Source organism: Lepidochelys olivacea (genome assembly GCF_965140295.1).
Source record: "Lepidochelys olivacea isolate rLepOli2 genome assembly, chromosome: 3".
NCBI classification, from domain to species: Eukaryota; Metazoa; Chordata; order Testudines; family Cheloniidae; genus Lepidochelys; species Lepidochelys olivacea.
The window spans coordinates 168,967,680-168,993,367 of NC_140413.1; the positions used below are offsets into that span (position 1 = coordinate 168,967,680).

At 45.1% G+C, this 25,688-nt stretch overlaps 1 protein-coding gene across 3 annotated transcripts in view; it reads right to left on the reverse strand.

Annotated features, from left to right (window-relative positions):
• Positions 1-270: 270 nt before the first annotated feature.
• The window catches only part of HHAT (hedgehog acyltransferase), a 333,978-nt gene continuing 308,560 nt past the window's right edge, over positions 271-25,688 (reverse strand). The window contains exon 14 of one of the 3 annotated variants that reach the window (XM_084624182.1): positions 271-928. In XM_084624182.1, coding sequence (XP_084480308.1) covers positions 837-928 — 92 coding nt within the window. In that variant the 3' untranslated portion in view covers positions 271-836. The remainder of the gene's footprint in view (positions 929-25,688) is intronic. The other 2 variants (XM_084624183.1, XM_084624184.1) reach the window with 2 other exon arrangements.

Genomic DNA, 25,688 nt, shown 5'->3' on the forward strand with positions numbered 1-25,688 from the left:
TGCGGTTGGGGCCGGAGTTGGGCTGGGGGTGGTGTGGAGCTGCGGTTGGGGCCGGAGCTGGGCTGGGGGTGGAGTAGAGCTGCGGTTGGGGCCGGAGCTGGGCTGGGGGCAGAGCGGGGCTGGGTGGCACTCCCTCCCCGTCCTCCATGGGGGCTGGCATGGGCTCTGCCGCTCACCCTCCTGAATGTTCCTGTGAGCCCTCATATGCAGGTACGCCACGCAGCCTGGGGACCACTGAGATAGAGAAATGGCTAAAAAAGCAAAATCTTTTATTCCTTTGAACATGTTTTCAGGCTGCACTTTCAATAACTGGGTATTAGTCTCAGATATAATGTATGGAGGGCAATTTGGGTAGAATTCTGGTTTTCTGAATTGTGCAATGGAAGAACAGGATGCCCTCTTTTGTTTGCAATGTATTTAAATTTAATCCAGACCTGAAAAAAATACAAAAAAGACAAGAAATTCTCTCTTCCTGATAGATATGGGTCCAAGAATGTGAAGTACATATACTAAGATACTCAACACGTACATACCATTTCAAATATTTCTGAAATAAAAATAGTGTCTAAGAAGACAAAAATACTTTAAGAAATCAGTGTTTACAGTTCAAGTGATTTGTCCATAAACAATTATAAATTAAACTGGCTTCCAGTTTTTTAAATAGTTTGGCAAAGTATATTTGCTATGGCATATTTTCCTGCAGAGAGAATGGCATGTACAGCCACGGCAGAGAAATCGGAATGTGTGTATTCACTGTATGAAAGGTTTTATGAAAACCTTTCCCACTCCTTTGTTAACGCACAGCTCATGATGGCATACTTTTGTATAACTGTGTGCTAATCTACATGGTGTGTGCGATCCCATTCAATTCCAACATGAGAGTAGCAGTACAGGAATCCAAGAACAGACAGAGTTGCCCAGGGCCAGCCTGTGAATAGAAAGAAAGGTAATACTTAGTCAGAGTAATTAATCTAGTTAATGAACACAGCAAGTGGACAGCAATATATCAAGAAACATGTGTCTGGGGTTGAACGTTTGATGGGTTTACACGGATATTTTTGTTGAACATTTAATATGGGAGGTAACGCCAAGCCACAGAATTAGAAACCAGATCTGACATTTTCCAAATATCAGAGGTAGTTAGGTTTGGCTTGCTTTGTTATAGATCCAGGCTCTCCCAAACCTCAGGGGCAATGGGTGTAGGGTTTTGGGTTGGTTTCATCTCTATTTAATATCCAAAAACCAACGTGCCAAATTAAGCAGGTATGGTATAAACTTATTTTCTGCAGGTGGCATTCACCCACTGAACTGAATCCTAGTAGAAAATTTACGTTGTGCACATCCTAAGCACAAAAGCGTACAAAGCCATAACATGATGACAAAGTAGTAACATGAGGATACAGGACAAACTGCTGCTCCCCTCAGCAGAAGTCTGGGCATTTACAATTAAATCTTATTACGATACTCAGATGCTTCCACATTGTCAGGGTCACTCACAACCGCAGGAGATCTACAGTGAAATACTTCCTTTTATTTTTTTGGTTCACAGATGTCAGGCACCTACCTCCTATATTTTCAAAGCATTTCAAGGGGGAGGTGGGCTAGTTGTACTTCTATTTACCATTCTCTTTAATGATAATCATGACTCTCGGGGAGACTGTGAGTAGAGCTGCGGAAAGTATTTGCACTGAGCCTTGAACTCTTTCAGAACGAACCTTGGGTTGGAGGTTTGACATGTTCCCAAACTCGTGTCTTTTACAACAACATAGCTATCTTGTTTTAGCTACCTTGTAAAATTCTAACAAAAACAGGGCAAGTATTACTTTTACCTTGAGCTGGTCAAAGCAAACCCTGGGGAGCTGGCGGAGGTGTCCAAGGTTTACCTTGACCAGCTACATACAACACGTTATCTATCTTATAAGATACACTTTTATTTCTAGTGAAGACACAGCCAAAGATGGGCTGTGAGTTTTCACCTAAGTATATCCTGCAAATCCCACTCAGCCAACCTCCTTTCCCCACAAAATTGGGAACTGTCTCCCCATCTCTCCATGGTCTTTATATACAAATCATTATGTGTTCTCCTTGAAGATCTGAACTCATTTAACTCCCACCTGCAAGCAAATCTGTAGGGACTGGATCACTTTCACCCTGAAAAGTGAAACTGCAGGCTTCACACCATCCTAACTGTGATGTCCTTGTTTCTCAGTAAAATATAAAACACAATATAATACTTGAAACTTACATAGTACTTTCCATCTTCCAAACACTTTACAAATATTAACTGACAGATCTTTACAACACTCCTGCGGAAAGTGAGGCTCTGTTTTTACTGCAAAAAGCTATGTTCTTTTACACTGAGATAACGAACTCCCTATAAATTCCTATTGGAAACAAGGCACTGTACCTTCTACCACACTGCAGCTAGTCAACCCCTACCTGGGGTTAACATTGACTAGCTACATTGAAAAACTACCGGTGCCTTGTCTCCACTAGGATTTTCCATCAAAAGAGCTATCTTGGTGTAAAAAAGCCCCATCTCTTTTGCAATGAACACAAAGCCTGAGGCAGAAGGGTTAAATAGCCACACAGGCAAGATTTTTAAAGGTATTTAGGTGTCTCAAGATGCAGGTAGGGGTGCCAAATGGGATTTTCAAAAGCACCTAAGGTGCCTAATGCCCATGAGTTAAGGCACCTAGGCACCTAGTGGGATTTTCAAAAGCACTTATTTGCATCTTTAGGAACTTAAATACCACAACAAATCTGGCCAAGGGAGACTGAGAGCTTACTGAGCCCTACTCATCTTCATAGCACAGTACACCACACCCTAAATTAATAAGGCTTTGGCTAGGGAATGATCACAGGGAAAGGCAAAATAGACTGATATGTAGTGAAAACCTCTTACACAGAACATTAATTATAGTGAAATTCCACCTACGGGCAAGTGGAGTGAGTCTTGAATTGTTTCACTTTATTTCACTGGGCTGAGGCAAGGGGCTGGGATGTGGGAGAGGGTATAGGCTCTGGGGTGGGGCCAGAAATGAGGGGTTCAGCGTGAGGGAGGGGGCTCTGGGCTGGGGCAGAGGTTTGGGGTGTGGGGGGATGGGTGAGGCTCCAGCTGGGGGTGTGAGCTTTGGGGTGGGTCTGGGAATGAGGGGTTTGGGGTGAGGAGGGGGCTCTGGGCAGGGAGTTGTGGGGTGAGCACTCCAGCTGAGGTTGCAGGCTCTGGGGTGGGGCAAGGGATGAGGGGTTTGGGGGGGCTCAGGGCAGTGGGTTGGAGGTCAGGAGTGGGGTGTGGGCTTGCCTTGGGTGGCTCCCAATCAGTGGTGCTGCAGGGCTAAGACAGGCTCCCTGCCTGTCCTGGTTCTGCCCTGCGCCACGGAAGCAGCCAGTAGGTACAGCTCTTACGCACAGGGGCTAGGAGGCTCTGTGCACTGCTCTCGCCCACAGGCACCGCCCCCCAGCTCCTATTGGCCGGAAACTGTAGTCAATGGGAATGCAGAGCCAGTGCTCGGGGCGGGGGCAACACGTGGAGCCCCGAGGTCCCCCCACCTAGTTGCCGGACCTGCGAGCCGCTTCCGGGCTCAGCGCGGTGACAGCAAAGGTAGGGACTAGCCTGCCTTAGCCCCTGCAGCACCAGCGACCAGACTTTTAACGGCCCAGTCAGTGGTGCTGACCAGACCCACCAGGGTCCCTCTATGACTGGGCGTTCTGGTCGAAAACCGGATTTCTGGCAACCCTACTTTCACTCCACTATAACTAGGTCGGTGGCTACCCTCTCAGAATGCTGCCATTTTTACCTACCCAAAAAACAGGTATTAAGGACTGCATTACAAGGGATCGTCCCATCCTGCTCCACTTTTGCTCTAACTCAGCTGTAAAAGGGGGGCGGGAGGGGAAAACAAAATGCAGCTACCATGGTGGGGGAAAGGGGAAAGAAGAATTTCTGGCTCACAGTGATGGAGGAGATGAGGGTGGAGAGAAGAGGAATGAGTCTCGCTTCAGCTGCTCACTGCTGAGAGTGAAGATAGGGCCTCCCAAAGTATGTGCGCGCCCACCCTGCCAACCCACACACACACCACTAGTGCTCCCTGCAAATGTAGGAGACATCGCCCATCTGGTGAAGTGGAGGGGATCTCTTGTCCTCTGCGCTCTCCTTGTTATCATACAATGTAGCATACAGTGGAAGTTGTTACTGGGGAAAAGCCCTTTATGATGAGATGTTTCCACTAGAGATATAAAATATAGAAACAAAAGGAGCCACATTCTGCTGCCATTTACACCCATATAAATCCAGAGTAATTGCATTCCAGTCCCTGGAGCCACTCTGGATTTACCTGGGTGTGTCTAAGAGAATTTTGTAGGTATACAATCTAAATATGGTGAGTAGCCTGGAACAAGCAAAAGGCCTTTCGAGCACTGTCTTTATTTCAACATCTGCATCTACAATTTTAGTGAATACAAAATAAACACCTTCAAAAACAAACAAAAAAACAAACCTCATAATAACTCGACAGATTTTAAACCTTAGGAAACCGAAAAAAAGGGACACAGGATGTGATTTGCACTTTTCAAAGTTGCTGGTAAAACCCAAGAAAAGTTACCTTCGCTTCAGCACTAACCAGAACAAAAATAAGTAGAGCGTGCATCCTTGGCTCCACTGTGGTCCCATACATCTCAAGAAGGCACTTTGTAATGTTAAGAGTTCTGTTTAGATTTGTAACTAAAGAGTAAAAATCCAACAGGTGGGGGAAAAAACGGTTACCTACCTTTCGTAACTGTTCTTTGAGATGTGTTGCTCATTTCCATTCCATGCTAGATGCATGTGTGCTGCATGCCCGGTTACCAGAGATTTCCCCCCAGTGGTATCCATAGGGCCAGCTCTAGCATCCCCTGAAGGCCCACACTCATGCACTGGTATAAGGGGCACCGCTGGCCCTGCGCCCTTTCAGTTCCTTCTTGAACCAACTCCAATGGCAGGGTAGGAGGGTGGGTCATGGAATGGACATGAGCAACACATCTCGAAGAGCAACAGTTACAAAAGGTAGGTAACTGTTTTTTCTTCTTCGAGTGCTTGCTCACGTCAATTCCATGCTCGGTGACTGACAAGCAGTATCCCCGGAGGTGGGCTAGGAGTTCTGGGGCGTACCAACTGTAACATAGCTTTCCTGAAACTGGCATCATCTGTGGCCTGTTGGGCGATGGCATAGTGGGACATGAATGTGTGGACTGATGACCATGTAGTGGCACTGCAGATGTCCTGTATCGGTATTTGCACCAGGAAAGCTGCTGAAAGCTGCTTTCTTGCACTCTTGTAAAGTGGGCCTTCACAATGACTGGAGGTGGGGTCCCCTCCTGTTCGTAGCAGGCCTGGTTACAGGCAGTGATCCAGGACGAGATCCTCTGGGCTGATACTGGGAGAGCTTTCATCCTGTCCGCATCTGCAACAAAAAGCTGCGTCAATTTGCAGAAGGGTCTTGTTCTGTTGATATGAAAGGCTAGGGACCTTCTAACGTCCAGAGAATGCAGATACCATTCTTATTGTGTCTTGTGCGGTTTCGAGAACAAGACAGGTAAAAAGATGTCCTGGTTGATGTGAAATTGCGACACCATGGTGGATAGAAAGGCTGGGTGGGGACGCAGTCGGATCTTATCTTTAAAGAAAATGGTAACGGGAGTCTCCAAGGTCAAAGCTTGAAGCTCTGAAACCCTTCTTGCAGAAGTGATTGCTACCAGGAAAGCGACTTTTTACGAGAGAAGCAGTATGGAGCATGATGCCAAAGGCTTGAAAGTTGGCCTCGTGAGCCTAGGCAGGACCAGGTTTAAATCCCAGGGCAGAATTGGGTCATGAACTTGTGGGTACAGCTTCTCCAACCCTTTAATGAATCTGCTTGTCATCTCCTGAGCGAAGACTGATTTGCTTGGATCGGGGGATGGAATGCCAAGATGGCCACCAAGTGGACCTTAATGGAAGACAGTGACAAACCTTGTTGCTTCAGGAGGAGCAGACACTCTAGGATGGACTGCAAAGACGTCTGCATTGGAGGAAGGTCCCACTCGGCTGCTCAACCAGTGATGCATTTTCACTTAGCCAGGTAGGTTTCCCTGGTAGAAGCCTTCCTGATACTGAGCAAAACCTGCTGAACCTGCTCTGAACACGCTCCCTCCTCGGGATTTAGCCATGCAGCAACCACGCTGTCAAGCGTAGGCCTGTGGGGTTCAGATGGAGGAGTTGCCCACGATCCTGCAAGTCCGGTCTGAGAGGAAGTGCCCACAGGGCTGCGATTGTGAGGTCTACTAGGAGCATGCTGAACCAGTGCTGACGAGGCCAAGCTGGAGTGATCAGGATGACCTTCGCCTGGTCCCCTTTTATCTTCAGGAGCACCTTGTGAACTAGGGGGATTGGACAGAAAGTGTACAGCAGGCTGTCCGACCACGACTGCAGGAAGGCATCAGAAAGGGCGCCTTTGACCTGGCTGAGCCTCGAGCAAAAGCAGTGACACTTCCTGTTCTTTGCGGTAGCGAACAATCCACCTGGGGAGTACCTCACCTCTGGAAGATGACACTGATGACCTCTGGGTGGAGAGACCACTCATGGCGACAGGAGAAGGACCTGCTGAGGCAATCCGCCAACACATTCCATTCCCCAGGGAGATGTGATGCCTCTAGGTGAATGTAATGCTTCATGCAGAAGTCCCACAGCCTGAGGGCTTCCTGGAAGAGGACCTTGGAGCAAGCTCCTCCCTGTTTGTTGACATATAACTTTGACACTGTATTGTCTGTCAGTACTTGCACACTTTTGCCTTAGAGATGGGGAAGGAACACTTCGCAGAGCCATGCGTATTGCCCTGAGCTCCTTCACATTGATATTTAAGGACAGTTCATCCTGTGAACAGAGGCCTTAGGTCCTGAGATTGTCGAAGTGGGCTTCCCACCCCAAGTCCAATACATCGAGGGCCGGGGGGGGGGGCTCAAAAGGTACTCCAGACAGAACCAAGGTCGGGTGTAAGCACCACTTCAGGGAAGCCCAGACTGACATCAGAATGGTGAGGATCAAGTCCAGATGGTCCCGGCTTGGGGAACAGACAGATGCAAGCCACATCTGAAGCTGTCTGAGGTGCAGTCATACATATTGTACCATGTAGGTACATGCCGCCATGTGACCTCCTAGACATAGGCACACCCGAGCAGCCGTTAATAGGCCAGCCAATACTTGGGTGATTCAGTCTGCCGTGGCTCTGTATCTGGCCTCCAGCAGGAAAGCCCTGGCCTGAGGGGAGTTGAGCACAGCTCCCATCAATTCTATTCTCTGGGCTGGGACCAACATTGACTTTTGTTCATTTATTAGAAGGCCCGGCGTCCTGCACCACAGAGGCACTGTGCTGAAAAGCCTCGAGTGGCCTTTTATCAGCCAATCATCTAGCGCAGATAAATCTGTACTCCTCGATGTCTGAGGTAGGCTGCAACCACTACCATGCACTTTGTGAAAACTCGCGGGGCCACCAAAAGGCCAAATGAGAGCGCTGTAAATTGGTAGCATTTGTGGCCCACCATGAACCTGAAGAACTTCCTGTGTCCCCAAAACATGGAAATATGCAAGTACGCATCCTTCAAGTCGAGGCTGGCGTACCACTCTCCTGGATCCAAAGAAGGAATGATAGAGGCCAGGGAGACCATGCGGAACCTCAGTTTCTTGAGATACTTGTTGAGGCAAAGCAGGTCTAAGATAGGCTGCAGGCCCCCTTTTGCCTTGGGGAATCAAAAAATAGCAGGAGTAAAAATCTGCCCCTCTCTCGCAAGCTCTGAAGGGTCTATTTCCACAGCCCATGCCCATAGGAGGGTTTCCACCTCCTGGATGAGAAGTTGCTCGTGAGAAGGGTCCCTGAAGAGAGACATGGAAGGGGTGTGTGGCGGAGGGATGGAGACAAACTGCTGAGTGTACCCCTCTGCTATGGTACTGAGTACCCAGAGGTCCAATGTAACTGACCCCCAAGCAGGGAGGTATGGCAAAAGGCAGTCCAGAAATAAAAATGGGGGCTGTTGATCTGGGATGGAGACTGGTAAGCCATCCCCAAGTGTGCCTTCAGAAGGCCTACCTGCCTCCACTTGGGAAATGGTTAGTGCCCTGTTGGGCAGAGGTGGAGGGCGACTGTCCCTGATGGCACCTATAACTTTTATCTTTTTTCTTACAGGGCTTGTTCCTGGATGGTCCTGAGAACCTGGGGGGACCGTTGCAGCCTAAACTGTTTCCTCGAGGCCAGCGGTGTATAAAGGCCCAAGGATTGCAGCAGCCCTGGGGTCTTTGAGGCCATGCAGTTTGGTGTCTGTCTGGTCCAAGAATAATGAGGCTCCCTCAAATGGGAGATCCGGGACATGCTGCTGAACCTCCTGGGACAGACCCAAAGACTGTGGCCACAAACCACGGCTCATGGAGACCACCGATGCTATTGTTCTGGCCGCCAAATCTGCAGCATCTAAAGCCGCCTGGAGAGACGTTGTGGCCTCTATCTTTCCTTCCTCCATGATGTCCCTGAATTCCTACCACAATTTTTAAGGCAAGGAGTCCTTAAATTTGGCCATGGAGTCCCAAACGTTTAAATCATATCTCCCCAGCAGCACCTGCTGGTTTGCAATGTGAAGTTGAAGGCTTGCAGTGGGATAAAAAGGTTCAGGCATTTAGCCTCCTTATTTTTTGGAATGGCACTTGTCTGTCCTTGCCTATCCTGCTCATTAGCGGAGAAAACCACGAAGGACCCCGGGAGAGGGTGTGAGTATTTGTATTCAAATCCCTGGCAGGAACATAGTATTTCTTTTCTGCCCTTTTAGATGTTGAGGGCAGAGAGGAAGGGATCTGCCACAGTGCTTTTACCAACTTAACCACCCCCTCACGCACCAGCAGAGCCACCTTGGTGGGAGCCACGGCAGCCAGAATATCAAAGAGGGCATCCATGGATTCTTTCAGCTCCTCTGCCTCTAGGCCCAGGTTGGTCGTGACCCTCCTGAGGAGCTCCTGGTGGGCTCTAAAATAATTTGGATGCAGGGAGTTAGTGGGACCCGTGAATGCCTCGTCTGGGGATGATGATGAGGATGCTGCCGGTGGTGGTGGGGCTAAATCCTCTGCTTCCCCTGAGGTAATTTCTGTGGGAGGTACCGCTGGGGTTTCGGTACTGTGGTCGAAGTCCGAGCCTGGCTCTGGGACTGGTTAGGGAGGAGCCGCAGTCCAACTCTCAGAGATCACCAGGGACGGAGGGTAAGAGAACGGCCCTGGCATCACCAAGAACCCCCATGGGTTCCAGCACTGCCACTGCTTGGGCCGCTGTCCTGGAAGCCATTGGCCCATATATGGTCCGGCACCAATGTCTGTTACATGTGCTGGGTGACGGCGCCTCTTTTGAGGGGGAGTTGAATCCCTCTTGGAGTCTGATGAGGACTCCTCTTAAGATGATCACGGCAGAGCCACTGCTGATCCCTCCTGCCAGCTATGCTGGGGAGCCGGGGAGTGGTGCCGAGGGACGACCCCTTTGTACAGGGGACCAGCTATGGGAGGCCAGTGATTGATGCCAGGACTGGTGTCAGGGCAGTGCTCGAGAGAATGGCACCGTGGCTGCTGTCAGGGCTCAGGTGAGCAGTGTCAAGATTTGGGTGGCCGGCACCGGGACTCATGTGACCGGTGCTGGGGCTCGGGTGACTGGTGCCAGGTGTTGGTAACAGGTGCCGCCCGCTGGGGATCGTCGTCTTGAGGTGCCGGGTTGGGGACCACTGCGGAGGTCCCATAGCGGACTTCCCTTTCAATACCAGTGCCCTCAGAGGATCTAGGGAGGTGGGTGGTCAGTCCTGGGGTGTGGGAAGCACCTGTAGGGCCCTAAGGTTCCTTGCTGCCTGAAAGGCTTCTGGCACACTCAATAGCACTGGGCCCCGGCTATTCTTTGGCGTGTGGGGTGGGTCCCAGGTTGGGCTAGATGCCACAGGTAGAGTCATTGCCGCAACCGTATGTCTCTGCGGTGAGGGTGAATGGCCCAACATGCGTTGCATCTCGCTCTTACCTCCCTTGGGCAATGAGGAGCGCCCTCTATGGGTGCGCTTCTTGTGCTGTTTCCTTGGTGCTGAGGATGCGGAACGGTGCTAAGGGGGGCACAGTTCAGAGGGGCACTTCATACCGAAGCCAATGTACTCGGCGTGGAGTCTGACCTACTCAGCTCAGAGGCCGTTCTGAGTGTGGCTTCCATCAGCAGGGCTTTCAATCTGATATTCCTGGCCTTTCGGGTGCATGGCCTGAAGCCCCGGCAGATTCTGCACTTGTCCTTGATTTGAGCCTCTCCAAGGGATTTTTAGGCAGCTCGAGTGGGGATCGCTCACTGGCATGGGCTTACTACAGGTAGCGCACGGTTTGAAACCTGGGGATCGGGGCATGCCCCAACCCTCGGACAAGGTCCCTTATGTGAACTATCTAACTAACTGACACTAACTAACAAACCAACTAACCATGTTTACAAAAATACAGTTCAGTAAACCACTAGAGAAGGCTTGCAAACCCGAAGAAAGGAAGACTGTTCCAGCAACTGTCACAGGCAGTAAGAAGGAACTGGAAGGGTGCAGGGCCAGTGGTGCCCCTTATACCGGGAGATGCTAGAGCTGGCCCTATGGATACCCCTCAGGGAAAAATCTCCGGCAACGGGGCATGCAGCGAGCGCACACCTAACATGGAATCAGCATGAGCAGGCACTCGAAGAAGAATCCACATGGCGATGCTGAGGAGTAAAAGACGGTGGTAGGTGCTAGTCCTGCAAACATTTACACATGTGCTTGATTTTATGCATGGGAAGGCCCCTTGACTTCAGGGGGATTGTCTACCTGCCTACGGTTAAGCACATGCATAGACATTTGCAGGAGCGGCGCCTTAGACTACAACGTGGCTGGTGAAAATCTAAAATCCCTCCCTGAACCAGCCTTTTGGGGTCAAATCTTCATAGTGGGACGCAGCGATCCTCATCCTGGTTCAGAGTGCGTCCGAACTAGACACACTTGTACCTTATCTCAGCAGCGGCGCAGCTGTACTAATATGAGAACTCAGCTGTTTGGAGCACCACCATGAAAACTTGCTCGGAGCAGTTCAGAGCACGCTGGTAAAACTCTGGAGCCCTGGTCACACTCTCCCTTCCAGTGACGAACCGGCATCTTCTTTACAGCTTTCTTTTCTAGTACACTCTTTCCTCCTTCTGTCTCGTTTCCCATAAGTATCCTCTTCCTAGCTACAAGCCCCTCCCTCACTCTCCTGACCTGAGTTTTGTGGCTTTTCTGTAGTCAGCTCTACTCACTCCTTTTCTCTTCCCTCCCTGCCTCTTGTGCCACCTCAGAGTCAAAAAGAAAGATCTGACCATGATGCAAGGGACAATTTTCTGCATTTGAAAACTAAAGTCATTGCGTTGGATACACAGGAGATGGATACATGCTCCCCAGGCTCTCCATTGTGTGGCTGATTCAGTGAAATCTCAAAAGAGAATGTGTTCCTAAGGTTTTAAAAATGGAATCCCAGTCTTAACGATTCGTTATGAAGTGATTTTGCTAAAATCTATATTGCTAATTAGAAACAGCAGGTGGGGGACCACTGAGTCCTCTTATGAAGACGTTTAGCTGCAGATTCTAGTCAGAGTTTTACTTTAGCAAATTTGGTCTCTAGCAATTTTGCCACTTCTTTACTGGTCTCACTTTCATCAGATGTGGCACCCGATTCTGAACCCACTTACACTGGTGTAACTGGGAGTAACTCAGTGGAGTTACAGTGGGGAAAATCTGATAGTGTCAGGCCCATAGTATTTCCACTTTGCTTCCCTACCCATGAATTCTCTGATTGAATAGGTCATTGGAAAATCCTTCATATGAACTAAATAATGGACCTGATTCACCTCTCCTCTACTCCAGCACTGTGGCATTGTAACTTCATTGGACCAATTCAGTTATACCAATACAGAGCTGGAGTAAAGCAGGGGTGAATCAGACTCAAGTTCTAAATCTTTTTAAATGCTGCAATTTGTACCCACAATCTTTTTTACAAGCTGTAACCTGAGAGCACAGTTTGTTAAATTGCCTTGTCTATCTCAAATAATGGAGTCTCCTTTCAGATGGCTAAACATAAAATCTGAGCTAGAATTTAAATGTTAATCAGTTTAAGCTGTATATCATATCTACTGCAGTCTAGAATGATTGCTCTAGATTTCTTTCTGGAATTGAGTTACATCCTTCAGCATAACATAATCAAAACAATTAAAATTCTTATGTTCTAATTAGAAAATGTCCTGCCAATAGCAATTTAGTAAGGTACCAATGAAAAAGAGAGGTTTGCCAAGATAACCCATCTGGATGACAACGAGACACAGAGACTGAGAGGGGCAGGGAAGATTAATTTGAAGAGTTCAAAACTGGGGCACATATTTATTTGAACATCTTTAGAGAAGCTGCAGCTACAACTTGTACAGTACTGTTTATATTCTATGGATGGCAGGAAATGGGACTGGCCTCTACTCCTTTTCCTGCCAGAATGCAGGAACTTCAGAAACATTCTTTGAACCTACAGAAGGTAGCACCTTTCATCCAATTAACTCAAAGTGCGCTACAAAGGTATTTTTACCCCCCCTCCCCCATTAACTGATGGGGAACGCACAGTGAAGTGAGTGGAAAGACTTTACTTCAATGGGCATTGGATCAAGCTATAAGGCCCAGATTTTTAAAGGTATTTAGGAATCAACAAACATGTAGACAAGGGCGATCGAATGGATATAGTGTACCTGGACTTTCAGAAAGCCTTTGACAAGATCCCTTGCCAAAGGCTCTTAAGCAAACTAAGCAGTTATGGGATAAGAGGGAAGGTCCTCTCGTGGATCAGTAACTGGTTAAAAGACAGAAAACAAAGGGTAGGAATGAATGGTCAATTTTCAGAATGGAGAGAGGTAAATAGTGGCGTCCCCCAGGGGTCTGTACTGGGATCTGTGCTGTTCAACAAATTCATAAATGATCTGGACAAAGGGGTAAACAGTGAGGTGGCAAAGTTAGCTGATGATACAAAATTACTAAAGATAGTTAAGTCCAAAGCTGACTGTGAAGAGTTACAAAGGGATCTCACAAAACTGGGTGACTGCAACAAAATGGCAGATGAAATTCAGTATTGATAAATGCAAAGTAATGCATATTGTTAAACATAATCCCAACTACACATACAAAATGATGGAGATCTGGGAGTCACTGTGGATAGTTCTCTGAAAACATCCACTCAATGTGCAGTGGCAGTCAAAAAAGCTAAAAGAATGTTAGGAACCATTAGGAAAGGGATAGATAATAACTCTGTACATATCATAATGCCACTATATAAATCCACAGTACGCCCACACCTTTAAAACTGTGTGCAGTTCTGGTCAAAAGATTTATTTGAAATGGAAAAGGTGCAGAGAAAGGCAACAGAAATGATTAAGGGTATGGAACAGCTTCCATCTGAGGAGAGATTAGAAAGACTGGGACTGTGCACCTTTAAAAGAGACGACTAAAGAGGGATCCAATACAAATCTATATAATCATGGATGGTGTGAAGAAAATGAATAAGGAAGAGTTATTTACTTTTTCACATAACACTAGAACCAGGGGTCACCCAACAAAATTAATAGGTAGGAGGTTTAAAACAAACAAAAGTACTTTTTCACACAACACACAATCAACCTGTGGAACTCATTGTTAGGGGATGTTGTGAAGGCCAAAACTATAAGTGGGTTCGAAAAAGAATTAGGTAAATTCATGGAGGATAGGTCCATCAATGGCTATTGGCCAAGATGGTCAAGGATGCAATCCTAAGTTCTGTGTGTCCCCAGCTTCTGGCTGCCAGATGCTGGGACTGCGTGACAGGAGATGGATCATTTGATAATTGCCCCATTCTGTTCATTCCCTTTGAAGCATCTGGCTTTGGACACCGTCAGAAGACAGGATACTGGACTAGATGGACCATTGGTGTGGCCTGGTAAAGCCATTCTTATGTTCTGTGTGCATAAAGATAAAACAGGCACCTAGCAGATTTTCAAAAGCATGTAGGCATCCAGATTTTTAAAGGTGTTTAGGTGTTGCTGCACTCGGTGCTGCAATGCCTAGCTGGTTTAGGAGCAGAAATATAATTTTCAAAAGCGATTGAGGCACTTAGGAGACAAAATCCCACTGACAATTGATGGGATTTAGATTCCTAAGTGCCTAAACCTCTTTTGAAAATGAGATTTAGACTTCCAGATCAGGTAAGTTTTGCAATGCTGAGCACAAGAAATCTGGGACCTAATTCCTAAAATCAATGGGAGTCAGGCACTTAAGAGTTTTTAAAAATCCCACTAGGTTCTTCAAGTCAGTGGCAGAGCCAGGAATAACATGCAGATCTTCCTAACTTCCACTCCTCTTCTCTAACCACTTCAAATGCTTCCTTTGTTCCTTTCAATTAAAATGCATTACAAAGCCAGCAATAAATGAGCACTTGGGTTCTTCTGAGTTCCTAGTGAAGGACAGATTTACATGAAGAAAGAAAAAGGCTTGACAGTCAAGCCGGAATGATGTCATCTCTGGACTAATTTTACACTGATGACCTATGTGTCATCATGTAACTTCTGTAATCAAATAAAAGGAAGTATGAGCCACGCTTTTACAAGAGTCATTTCAAGGGTGCCTTTGCCTTGCTTAAAACACTTGTTGCAAACCCAGGCAGCCAAAACATAATGATATACTTGATCTACATTCTAAAAGGAATGACTTTGTTCTCTTACTTTAGCATTGCAAGTCATATTCCCTGAACTCTTTTTTTCTCTTTCATCCTGACCTCACCTCCAAAGATATTTCAAAAGACTCTTATTTCTGCCCATCATTCTTTCCCCCCTAAAAGCTACGTAAGGTGTTGGTTTGAGGGACTAAACAGAAAATCTTCTGATACAAAATGTCATTCTCTGTATAACCTTTTCCAGTTATCCATTCAAAAGCACACAGACACACATTGTATATCTGCATCTATATATAAAATGACATACAAAAAAACTACCTTATTAAGGCTTCAAAGTCAACCACTGAATAGTTAAGAAATAGCAGAGATAAGGTTGCCCATGCAACCTTAGTTCACCCTGCTTTTACCTATGTGTTACAATAGCCTTTAGTCATTTGATCTTTGACTGGAGGTCTCCATTTTGATGGCTGCACCATATTTTCATCATCTTTGTGTAACAAAATAGAAAAGATGAATACTACAATAATTTATACTGTCTGCAACTGAAGGACCCAATCCTGCAACCTTTACCTGCACAACTCATCTTGTTGAAGTCAACTGGCCTGTTCTTGTTAGTAAGGAATACTTGTCTGATAAAGGCTTGCAGAATCAAGGGAAAGTTCTGCACTAAGGCGGGTATATACTGTGCATAAAGCCAGAAACAAAATTCTCAGTAAAGTGATAAAAAAAAAAAAGATGATACCTTTTGTGCGGAAATTCTAGGGCAGTTCACCAGCCTGTTGTAATTCGAATGCGTAGCACTCAACCCACTTCCTGTCAACAGCCTCCCCAATTAGAAACCGATTACACAAGAGAAATTGCTCTGTTATGCAGTGCTAATCTGATGTCCGATGAGCTGGTTGGTTTCAAACTCCATCATGTGTGTTGATAATGCGTTATGCACTAGAGACTTCTAGAATTACTAACCAAGGGCCTGTGCTTGTTACCCGATCATCGCAAAGCCAACACAACTAATTCCAACGGCAACAACTCTCAGAGGAGCTTCCGCCTCTGCACTTCCCACCTTTCCTTCTGAAATGCTTCTAAGGCTTCTTTCTATCAAAGGACAAGATAGGAACATGCACCTTCAAAGCAATGATGCAACACACTTTGGACTTTGAGTCCGGTAAAAGTAAAGGAGGGCGCCATCCTTCAAGTTAGGCTTGGATTCAATCTCTGCTCCCAAAAGGCTGGCCATGCCCCCATCATCTCACTTCAAATAATCTCTTTCAAGTCACCTTGCCCTCTACAGTGATGAAGATGAAGGGCTCAAACTCCTCAGCTGAAGTCAATCAATGGGAAATCAGGACCCTAAGCACATCACAATGCACTCGGCATATCACAGGGATTGGGCCCAATGAAAGGAATGGGTCTAAAAATTAAAGGTGGGATACCTAGGCTCCCTGTCCACTGAATGGGGAGAGATTAGGCACCTAAGAATGTGATCTACAAAAGCCAGCACCCTAGGAGGGGAGTTGCCTAAACTAGCCAATGGGACGTACCGATGAGAGGAGTGTGTCTGAAGCCCTGCCCCTCTTTCAGAGATAGGTGTCTAAGTCTGGGGTTCAGGGGGATACACCTATCTCTGCTTATCTACCTACAAACGGGAACCTGCTGTCCAAAGCCTGATGGCTTAGGTGCCTAAGACGCTTCTTGCACTTGCTCTCTGTCTCTGGCCCAGTGACTGTTTCATTGCAGAGAGAGAGAGAGAGAGAGAGAGTGGATGAGAATGACTCTGTAGTCCAGTGTTTAGGGCACTCATCTGCGAGATTGGAGACCCAGTCCCCCTGCTCCAATAACTCTCATTATTTATCCACAGTGAAATAACTTCAACAGGAGAGACTGAGGGAGCCCTCCTCATAAGGACATCTCATAGCTCAGTGGTTACAGCACCCTCCTGAGACATAGGAGACTCCCCATTCAAATCCTTTCTCGCCTTCTGAAAAAGAGGGGGGAATTGAACTTGGGGCTCCTACATCCCCGGGGAGTGCTCTAGCCAGTTGGCTAAAAGTGAGAAGGTGGGCACTGGTGGGAACTCCTCCCGTTGGATTCTGAATGGGACCCAATCCAGTAGGCAGTCTCTGAGCACACTTACCAGATCAGGCCCAACATGCGACTTTGATGAACAAATACTATCTTCCTCTGGTTTATGAATCGCTCAGGATGCTGAGAGGGAGGCAGGAGTACGTCTGCCCAGGGGCAGAAACATAGGTGCCTTGGGCACTTTTACACTGAAAACTTAGGTGTTGAGTGAGTTTAGGTGCCAAGGGGGTTTGATGGGGGTTTTGTGGATTGCAGTGGAGCCAGAACGGGAATGTAAGTGTCTTTGGAGTTCTGGGCCTAAGAAACTAGGGGGTGCAAGAAATGAAATCTAGGGTAAAATTTTCAAAAGTACTTAAGTGACTTAGGAGCCTAAGGTCAAGATTTTCAAAAATATATAGGCATCTGACTCCCACTGAAATCAATGGGAGCTCAGTGCCTAAATACCTTTAAAATACTTAGGAACTTAGTTCCCAATTCACAAAGGTACTGAGGTACCTAAAGAGGCAGTTAGGCACCTAATTGTCACTGACATCCTCAAAATTGTTGCTCAGCTGCCACTTAAGTCCCTATACGTGCATAAGTTTCCACCAGTTGGCCTGCACAAAGCCACCTGATTCAGCCCCACAGCTAATGAACTGCTCAGAGCCCTAGCTCAAATGGAAGCAGGGTTCTCACCAATCGGACCCACTCCCATGGGCATGCTCTGAGCATGCCTAAGACCTGATACCTGTCACAACAGATCACCCAGATGAGGTGGGGAGGAAGAAGAAAGGGTGGGTGTGTCTGTCCATCCTGTTGATTAGAGCACTCAGCTCAGATATGAGAGACCTGGGTTCAAGTCCCTGCTGGGAAGCATGTTCAAGTTTAACCATAAGCAAAACTTTACACAGCTGGCAGGTTACTGAACAGCATGTCCCTGAGGGCAGATGTAAGCAGTGTAAGGTGAATTTCTTGATGGGAAGATGAGAGAGAGCTGTGGGGAGTTAATGCATCTAACAGGATAAAAAGTAAATGGAAACCAGCATGTCAGGTCAAGTGTCCTTTCCTTGTTTCTAACATTGATGAGGTCCTTACAAAAAGCTCAGCGTCAATGGCACATTTCCAGTGAACACAGTACGAGGAAAAACACAGCATTCAAACCTATGTGTGGTATATGCTGAGTTAGGCCCTTTCTACATTAAAGACCTTGGCACTGGTAGTCCTGTAATACACTCAAATAAGACACCCCCCTTCCCCCCCCATTTGCACTGCTGTTCTGAATCTACATTAAGAGTTTACACCACAGTAACTACATTGATGTAGTTACACCAGTATGAATTACCTTACTGGAGACAGGGCCTAACTAGGCATACAACCACCCCCATTCCCAGCCACTTAACAATTTATCATTGACACCTGCCTCTCCCTCTGCATCACCCCTAAATGTTTTGCTTGGTCTGGACTGAAATGTGGCATTGATGTAAGTCAGGCTTAAAGTAGTGACTCCAGCCAAGCCAGTTAATAATCCACCCCAGAGTTTATCCAGCTGCAGTCCAGTGAACTCTATCTTGCCTACAGAAGTGGGTTAGAAACCTTGGGCTGGTGGATACATTCCCCCTTTCTGAATTTTCTTAATGAATTATTTTTTATCATTGCAGTAGTGCCTATGTTGTTGTTGTTAATTATTTGTACTGGAGTGTGCTTGGTGGTGTGTCAGGTAGACAGGGTTTTGGTCAGAGGAGGGGGCACCTAACACCACTTATACACACTCACTCCTGAATTTGGTCTCTGTTCTTTATGTCTGTGTTAGAATACAGGCCCCTAAAAAAGTCAGCATATTAGAAACTCTGAAGAGCTCTGCACAGTCTTGGCTCTCGTGGCATGTCATTTTTACAGCTGTGCTCATCAGATCAAACAAAACTTTAATGTGTTTGGTTTTATTGAGGTTGGAAATTGAAATTTCCAATCTCCGGGTTTTAAACGTAAAACTACAAATGTATTCATGCTTCTTAATGGGGCACTTTACCAATGTCTGCCCGAGTCCTGCAGCAGTGCTTTTTTGTAATTAATGGCTAACTTGATCCACATTAATCTCGGTGAGCAATCATCTTTCTTTTCTGCTGGTATTTTATTACTACTGTACATTTTACTAGGCACATCAGGTTGAGTTATGTAGCCAAAAAGTCATGTCACTGAACAAGCCCCTGCTGGTGATAATTGGGACGTGGAAAACTGGCTGCTGCAGAAGATCTCGCTTGAATGTAACTTGCTACCTGAAAATGCTCCAAGAGCCCTAAAGGCCACACTGAGAAAGGAAGACACTAATACTGTGCATATTAAAATGAGCAACTCCTAACACTTTTTCAGAGACAGCTAAAGTGATGTTCCAGTCAGAGGGAGAAGGCGAAGGGAAGTTAATTAGGTTAAAAGGAATATTCAGTTGGAACAAGGTCCTAAACTGAGAGGTAGAAGAGGCTCTTCTTGCTGGTGGTTAGTTCCAAACTCTTTGCTTTGGGTGGAGACTCCTCCTTCAGCCTTTGGGGAGGCAGGAATTCACCCGGAAATCACTCCAATGTTATCAGTAATAAATAATCAGTTTGATCAGCAAACACACTGGCCCAGTGCTCCCCGCATCAGTTCCCCCAGTCATTGACAAGGGGTTTCCTTCCCTTTGGGCTCTGGTTGATCATCATGTACAGTACAGGTTCATGGGGGGCTACGTGCTCAGACTGCTCCCTGTGCCTGTCCCCCAGCTCATAGCTCAAACTATCAGCCTGCTTTGGCCATTCTCCCTACCACAACAGCTGTTACATGCACCCTTTCCAGCCATCCCGGCTGTTCCCTCCTTCAATCCCAGGAGAGATGGCAGTTCTCTAGCCAACCAAAGCCCTGAGAGGGTGGAAAGACTGGCTTCTCCTGTTTGCCCATCGCCTGCCAGTCATGGCTCCATGGACATGGACCGCTTTTGCAGCATGCTGCTTATCTGTGGAGTGGGGCTACACAGAAACTTGTGGAGCATGAAAATCAGGACAAAGAAAAGGGGTTATTCCTTCTATGCATGCCCAGGGCACATATTGCTCCACAGAAAGGGGCGGAGGGAGGAGACAGAGCCAATCTCAACCTGCTCATGGAGCAGGTCTTGTGCCCCAGGGTCTTTTGCACTGGGCTCAGCTCCCTGCATCACTCCCACCCCAGCCAGTCCTATATCATATATACACATTTGAAATTTTCAGATCTGGTCGAGCTCTGATGCAGCTACAGCAGTGACAGCAGGAGTGCTAGTGTGAACTGGGTTCCAGGATTTATACTGCCATGGGGTCTAACCATGTTCCGAGTTAGATGGCATGGTGATAAAAATGTCTGGGTGCACAGATGGGAGAAGTGCCAGTCTAGACAAGGCCTTAAAGGAACAATTTGGCCCATCTTTCAAATGGTGTGAAATGAAAATGACAATAAGCGTAAGATGTAAGGAGGAGACAAAGGAGAGGGAATGGCTGTCAGAGACCAGATAATGGCTCTCAGAGACCAGACAACACAAGAAAGTAAAGCTCTTGCTTTTTTGGGGAGGGGGAGGGGGGGTTGTGGACATGAGGAAGGGTATGTCTTTTATCTTTCTCTCTTTGTCCCCTTCCCCCCCAACTATCTGATTACAAAAGTAAGAAGCTTTTAATTAGCTTTTTAGATGACAACTTGAAGCTGGCCTGTTTGTAAGGCAATATGAAAGCCATACCTTGCCTAAATGAAGGCTAAGGCTGAGATAACAGGAAGTGCCCTTGAGGAGTCATCATACTGAAAAGTCTAATGATTAAATGTTTCAAAGACCTTTAACTTGATTCTGAACTCGGTGACACCAAGATAAATTCAGGGTAACAATTGACAGCAGCAGTTTTTACCAGGTGTCACTTCTGTAAGTGGGCTGAAATGCTGTTTCCTTTATTTAACGGTGGAGGGGGGGGAATGGGCACTGGAAATGTTCATTTTGTGATGTGCCTATGGAGGGGCAATTCCAAGGGAGGCAGTATATCAGCCTATGTACACTGTACACAACATGTATACAGTCCCGAGACCAGTGTGCAGTTAGTAGCCTGTCAGAGCACAGAGACTGGCATACTGTGCAGCTATCAAGTGGTAACCGAACAGCGCTACACTTTCACTAGCGGAGACAATTCCATGTCTGCACAACTGGGAGTTACTGAACACACAGAAGAAATAACCAGCCTAGTGTTATAATTATTGTCCTGAAAATCAACTACAGTGGAATCCTCTTTCAGTGAATTCACTTTTCCTACAGAACAATTTAACTATTAACTGGAAAAATACTGGATCAGTGCCATACCGGGGTTGGACAGCAATAACCACCAACCACAAGAATGAAGACTCTGAGAGCAAAGTTGCTGTGGTCCAGCTGCTGAGTGCTTGACCCCGTACAAGACATAAAGGAAGAAATGGCCTCTACCCAGAGAAACTTACAATCTAAATATGTGGCTAAACAAAAGAACACACTGGGAAACCTGGAATATGGTATTAGCTTATAGCTTTCTTTTTATTGTTGTTTTTTAATGGCAACTCACCCTATATGCTTACCACCATGTATTTTATAATAAGACACTGCTAGGGCTGACTTTCAAAGTACTGAGCACTTGCATTGACTTTATTAGAATTTATTTTTATGTCACTTCAGCCCATTAGGGCATGGCATGCCACTGTTCTGAAGCAGAACAGTCCATTGAAATCAATGGGGAGTTGTGCTTAAAATGACTGAATCATATACCTCTAATATACTAAACTGCACATTTAAGCAGAAAAGCAGGAATAGAAAATAGTAAGTTTGTGCAATGTAGCCAAGTTGTTGCTGGACTCTTTACTTTTCCTGACTTTCTGTGCTTTTAACTGGTCCATTTTAAAGCTGTATTAAAATTTTGACTTCTGATTTCCTATGAAAAGCAAGAAAATTTAAAATTAATTTGCCTACAGTGGTAAGAGATGCCACCAACTGAGCCAATAAATACCTTAACTCAGAAAGCATGAAACTGTAGATAATCATCATGATCCTGATCTCACTCTTACTAGTGTAAATCTGGGGTAACTCAGCTGAAATCAAAGGAGTTAAACCAGTGCAAGGTCAGAATCTGGATTAGTATTATAGAATCTGGACTTAAGTATGGGTATAAAAGGGGTTAGAATTTGGCTTGGTGATGATGGATGGGTAAAAAGGAAAGAACCCAGATTAAGCTTCTGGTTAAAAAAAATAATTTGCAAGTTTGAAGGTCAAAAAAACAAATATTTTTAGCTGTAAAATATAGAAATTTGATATGGAATCAATGAAGCACTGTAAATATAGAACCCCATAATGCTATTTTTACTACAGTCGCATTTCAGAAAAGTACCATTCACAAATGTTTTGCCAAATATTCTTTCAGCTGTAAACAAGCCAAAGGATCTATCCTTTTGATGAATATTTTTACTATGAAAATATAACATCTCAGAGCAATGCCATACTGTGGAACAACTCTATGATTATAAATCCATATATATAATCTGCATAACCTACTTAAATGTGGAAAAACAACATTAAGAATATAAGGCACTTCTGACTTGTAATCGCATAAGAATGGCCATATTAGGCTAGACAAATGGTCCACCTAGCCCAATATCCTGTCTTCCGACATTGGCCAATACCAGATGCTTCAAAGGGAATGAACAGAACAGGGCAGTTATCAAGTGATCCATCTCATCATCCAGTCCCAGCATCTGGCAGTCAGAGGCTTAGGGACACACAGAGCACGGGGTTGCATCCTTGACCATCCTGGCTAATAGCCACTGATGGACCTATCCTCCATGAACTTATCTAATTCTTTTTTGAACCCAGTTATAGTTTTGGCCTTCACAACATCCTCTGGCAACAAGTTCCACAAGTTGACTGTGTGTTGTGTGAAAAAGTACTTCCTTTTGTTTGTTTTAAACCTCCTGCCTATTAATTTCATTGGGCGATCCCAATTTCTTATCTTATGTGAAGGGGAAAATAACTCTTTATTCATTTCTCCACACCATCCATGATTTTTTAGATCTCTATCATATCATGTCTCTTTTCCAAGCTGAACACTGCCAGTTTTTTCGATCTTTCCTTAGATGGAAGCTGTTCAATACCCTTAATCATTTTTGTTGCTCTTCTCTGTACCTTTTCAATTTTTAATGTCCAGAACTGCATGCAGTACTCAAGGTGTGGGTGTACCATGGATTTACATAGTGGCATTATTATATATACAGTCTTATTATCTATCCCTTTCCTAATAGAAAAGGAGTACTTGTGGCACCTTAGAGACTAACCAATTTATTTGAGCATAAGCTTTCGTGAGCTACAGCTCACTTCATCGGATGCATACTGTGGAAAATACAGAAGATGTGGTTATACACACAAACCATGAAAAAATGGGTGTTTTTCACTACAAAAGGTTTTCTCTCCCCCCACCCTACTGGTTTGTGTGTATAAAAACATCTTTTGTATTTTCCACAGTATGCATCCGATGAAGTGAGCTGTAGCTCACGAAAGCTTATGCTCAAATAAATTGGTTAGTCTCTAAGGTGCCACGAGTACTCCTTTTCTTTTTGCGAATACAGACTAACACGGCTGTTACTCTGAACCCTTTCCTAATGGTTCCTAACATTCTTTTAGCTTTTTTGACTGCCGCTGAACATTGAGTGGATGTTTTCAGAGAACTATCCATGACTCCAAGATCTCTTTCTTGAATGGTAACAGCTAATTGAGACCCCATCATTTTGTATGTATAGTTGGGTTTATGTTTAATAATATGCATTACTTTGCATTTAACAGCACTGAATTTCATCTGCCATTTTGTTGCCCAGTCACCCAGTTTTGTGAGATCCCTTTGTAGCTCTTCAAAGTCAGCTTTGGACTTAACTATCTTGAGTAATTTTGTACCATCAGCTAACTTTGCCACCTCATTGTTACCCCTTTGTCCAGATCATTTACGAATTTGTTGAATAGCACAGGTCCCAGTACAGACCACTGGTGGACACCACTATTTACCTCTCTCCATTCTGAAAACTGACTATTTATTCCTACCCTTTGTTTCCTGTCTTTTAACCAGTTACTGATCCCTGAGAGGCCCTTCTCTCTTATCCCATGACTGACAAGGTCCCTCGCCAACTAAGCAACTAAGTCTTTCTGAAAGTCCAAGTACACTATAGCCACCAGATCACCCTTGTCCATATGTTTGTTGACCCCCTTAAAGTATTCTAATAGACTGGTGAGGCATAATTTCCCTTTACAAAAGCTGCGTTGACTCTTCCCCAACAAAAAGTGTTCATTTACGTGTCTGTAATTCTGTTCTTTACTATAGTTTCTATAATATGCCTGGTACTGAAGTTAGGTTTGCCGGCCGGTAATTGTCTTGGTCACTTCCAGAGCCTTTTTTTTAAACTGGCATCACGTTAGCTATACTCCAGTCATCTGATACAGAAGCTGATTTAAGTGATAGATTACATATCACAATTTTGCAATTTCATATTTGGGTTCCTTCAGAGCTCTTGGGTGAATACCATCTGGCCCTGGTGACTTATTATTGTTTAATTTATAAATTTGTTCTGAAATCTCTTCTACTGACACCTCAGTCTGGGACAGTTCTTCAGATCTGTCACCAAAAATAATGGCTCAGATGTGGGAATCTCCCACAGATCCTCAAAGGTGAAGACCGATGCAAGCAATTCATTTAGCTTCTCTGCTATGTCCTTGTCTTCCTTGAGTGCTCCTTTGGCACCTCGATCATCCAGTGACCCCACTGCTTGTTTGGCAAGCTTCCTGCTTCTGATGTACTTAAAAAAAAAGTTTTGCTGTTAGTTTTTGAGTCTTTTGCTAGTTGCTCTGCAAATTCTTTTTTGGCCTGCCTAATTATACTTTTACACTTGACTTGCCAGAATTCATGGTCCTTTCTATTTTTGACTTCCAATTTTGACTTCCACTTTTTAAATGATGCCTTTTTTTGCTTCAAATTGCCTCTTTTACTCTGTTTAGCCATGGTTGCATTTTTGGTCCTCTTACTGTTTTTTTGTTTGTCTTTTTTTTAATTTGGGGGTATACATTTAATCTGAGCCCGTATTCTGGTTTTTTTAAAAAATTTCCATGCAGCTTGCAGGCATATCACTCTTCCGACTGTTCCTTTTAATTTCTGTTTAACTAGCTTCCTCATTTTTGTGTAGTTAGTTTCCCCTTCTAAAGGTAATTAGTTTATGATGGCATTACAGCTGACTGATTAAAATATCTGAGACAAAAGCCTTTATTCATTACAGTTATATGTTGAAATATGAGAACAAAGTAACTTGATTTATAATATAAAATATGATTTTAGGAGAAATTAATCATTTTTTCCTCCTAGCCTCTCATTTTCTTTTATTTCCTTCTAATCTTCACAGTAATAGCAACATCCATGGACATGTTAGCAGTTCATTTGTGCTGACAATTCCTCATTGCCTATTATCTAAAATTAGTATTTATGCTGAGACAGATATTGTGACAAACTCCACCATCATTTCCCACCAACCACTGTAGTGTTATATCAACTGTAACTTACCATAGAAGTCTTGTGTATGAAACACCTTTGTGTTAGTAGCATGGAGTTCCCATTTCCCCCTCTGCATATAGTAAACAGAATAACACTAGAACTTCACATAAAATTCCAAGACATAACACTACATTAAAATGAGGGAGTTAAGGCTGAGAGTACATCAACTTAACCGAAGGGTAAAAAGCCTTACCGGGGTGTAGTAATTATCCCCAAACTAAGCATTACAAACACAGGAAATTTCACAAGTGGGGTTGAACTTAAAAGAAATGCAAACATATTAAAGGATGGAAATGCACCATTAAGGCACCCAAACA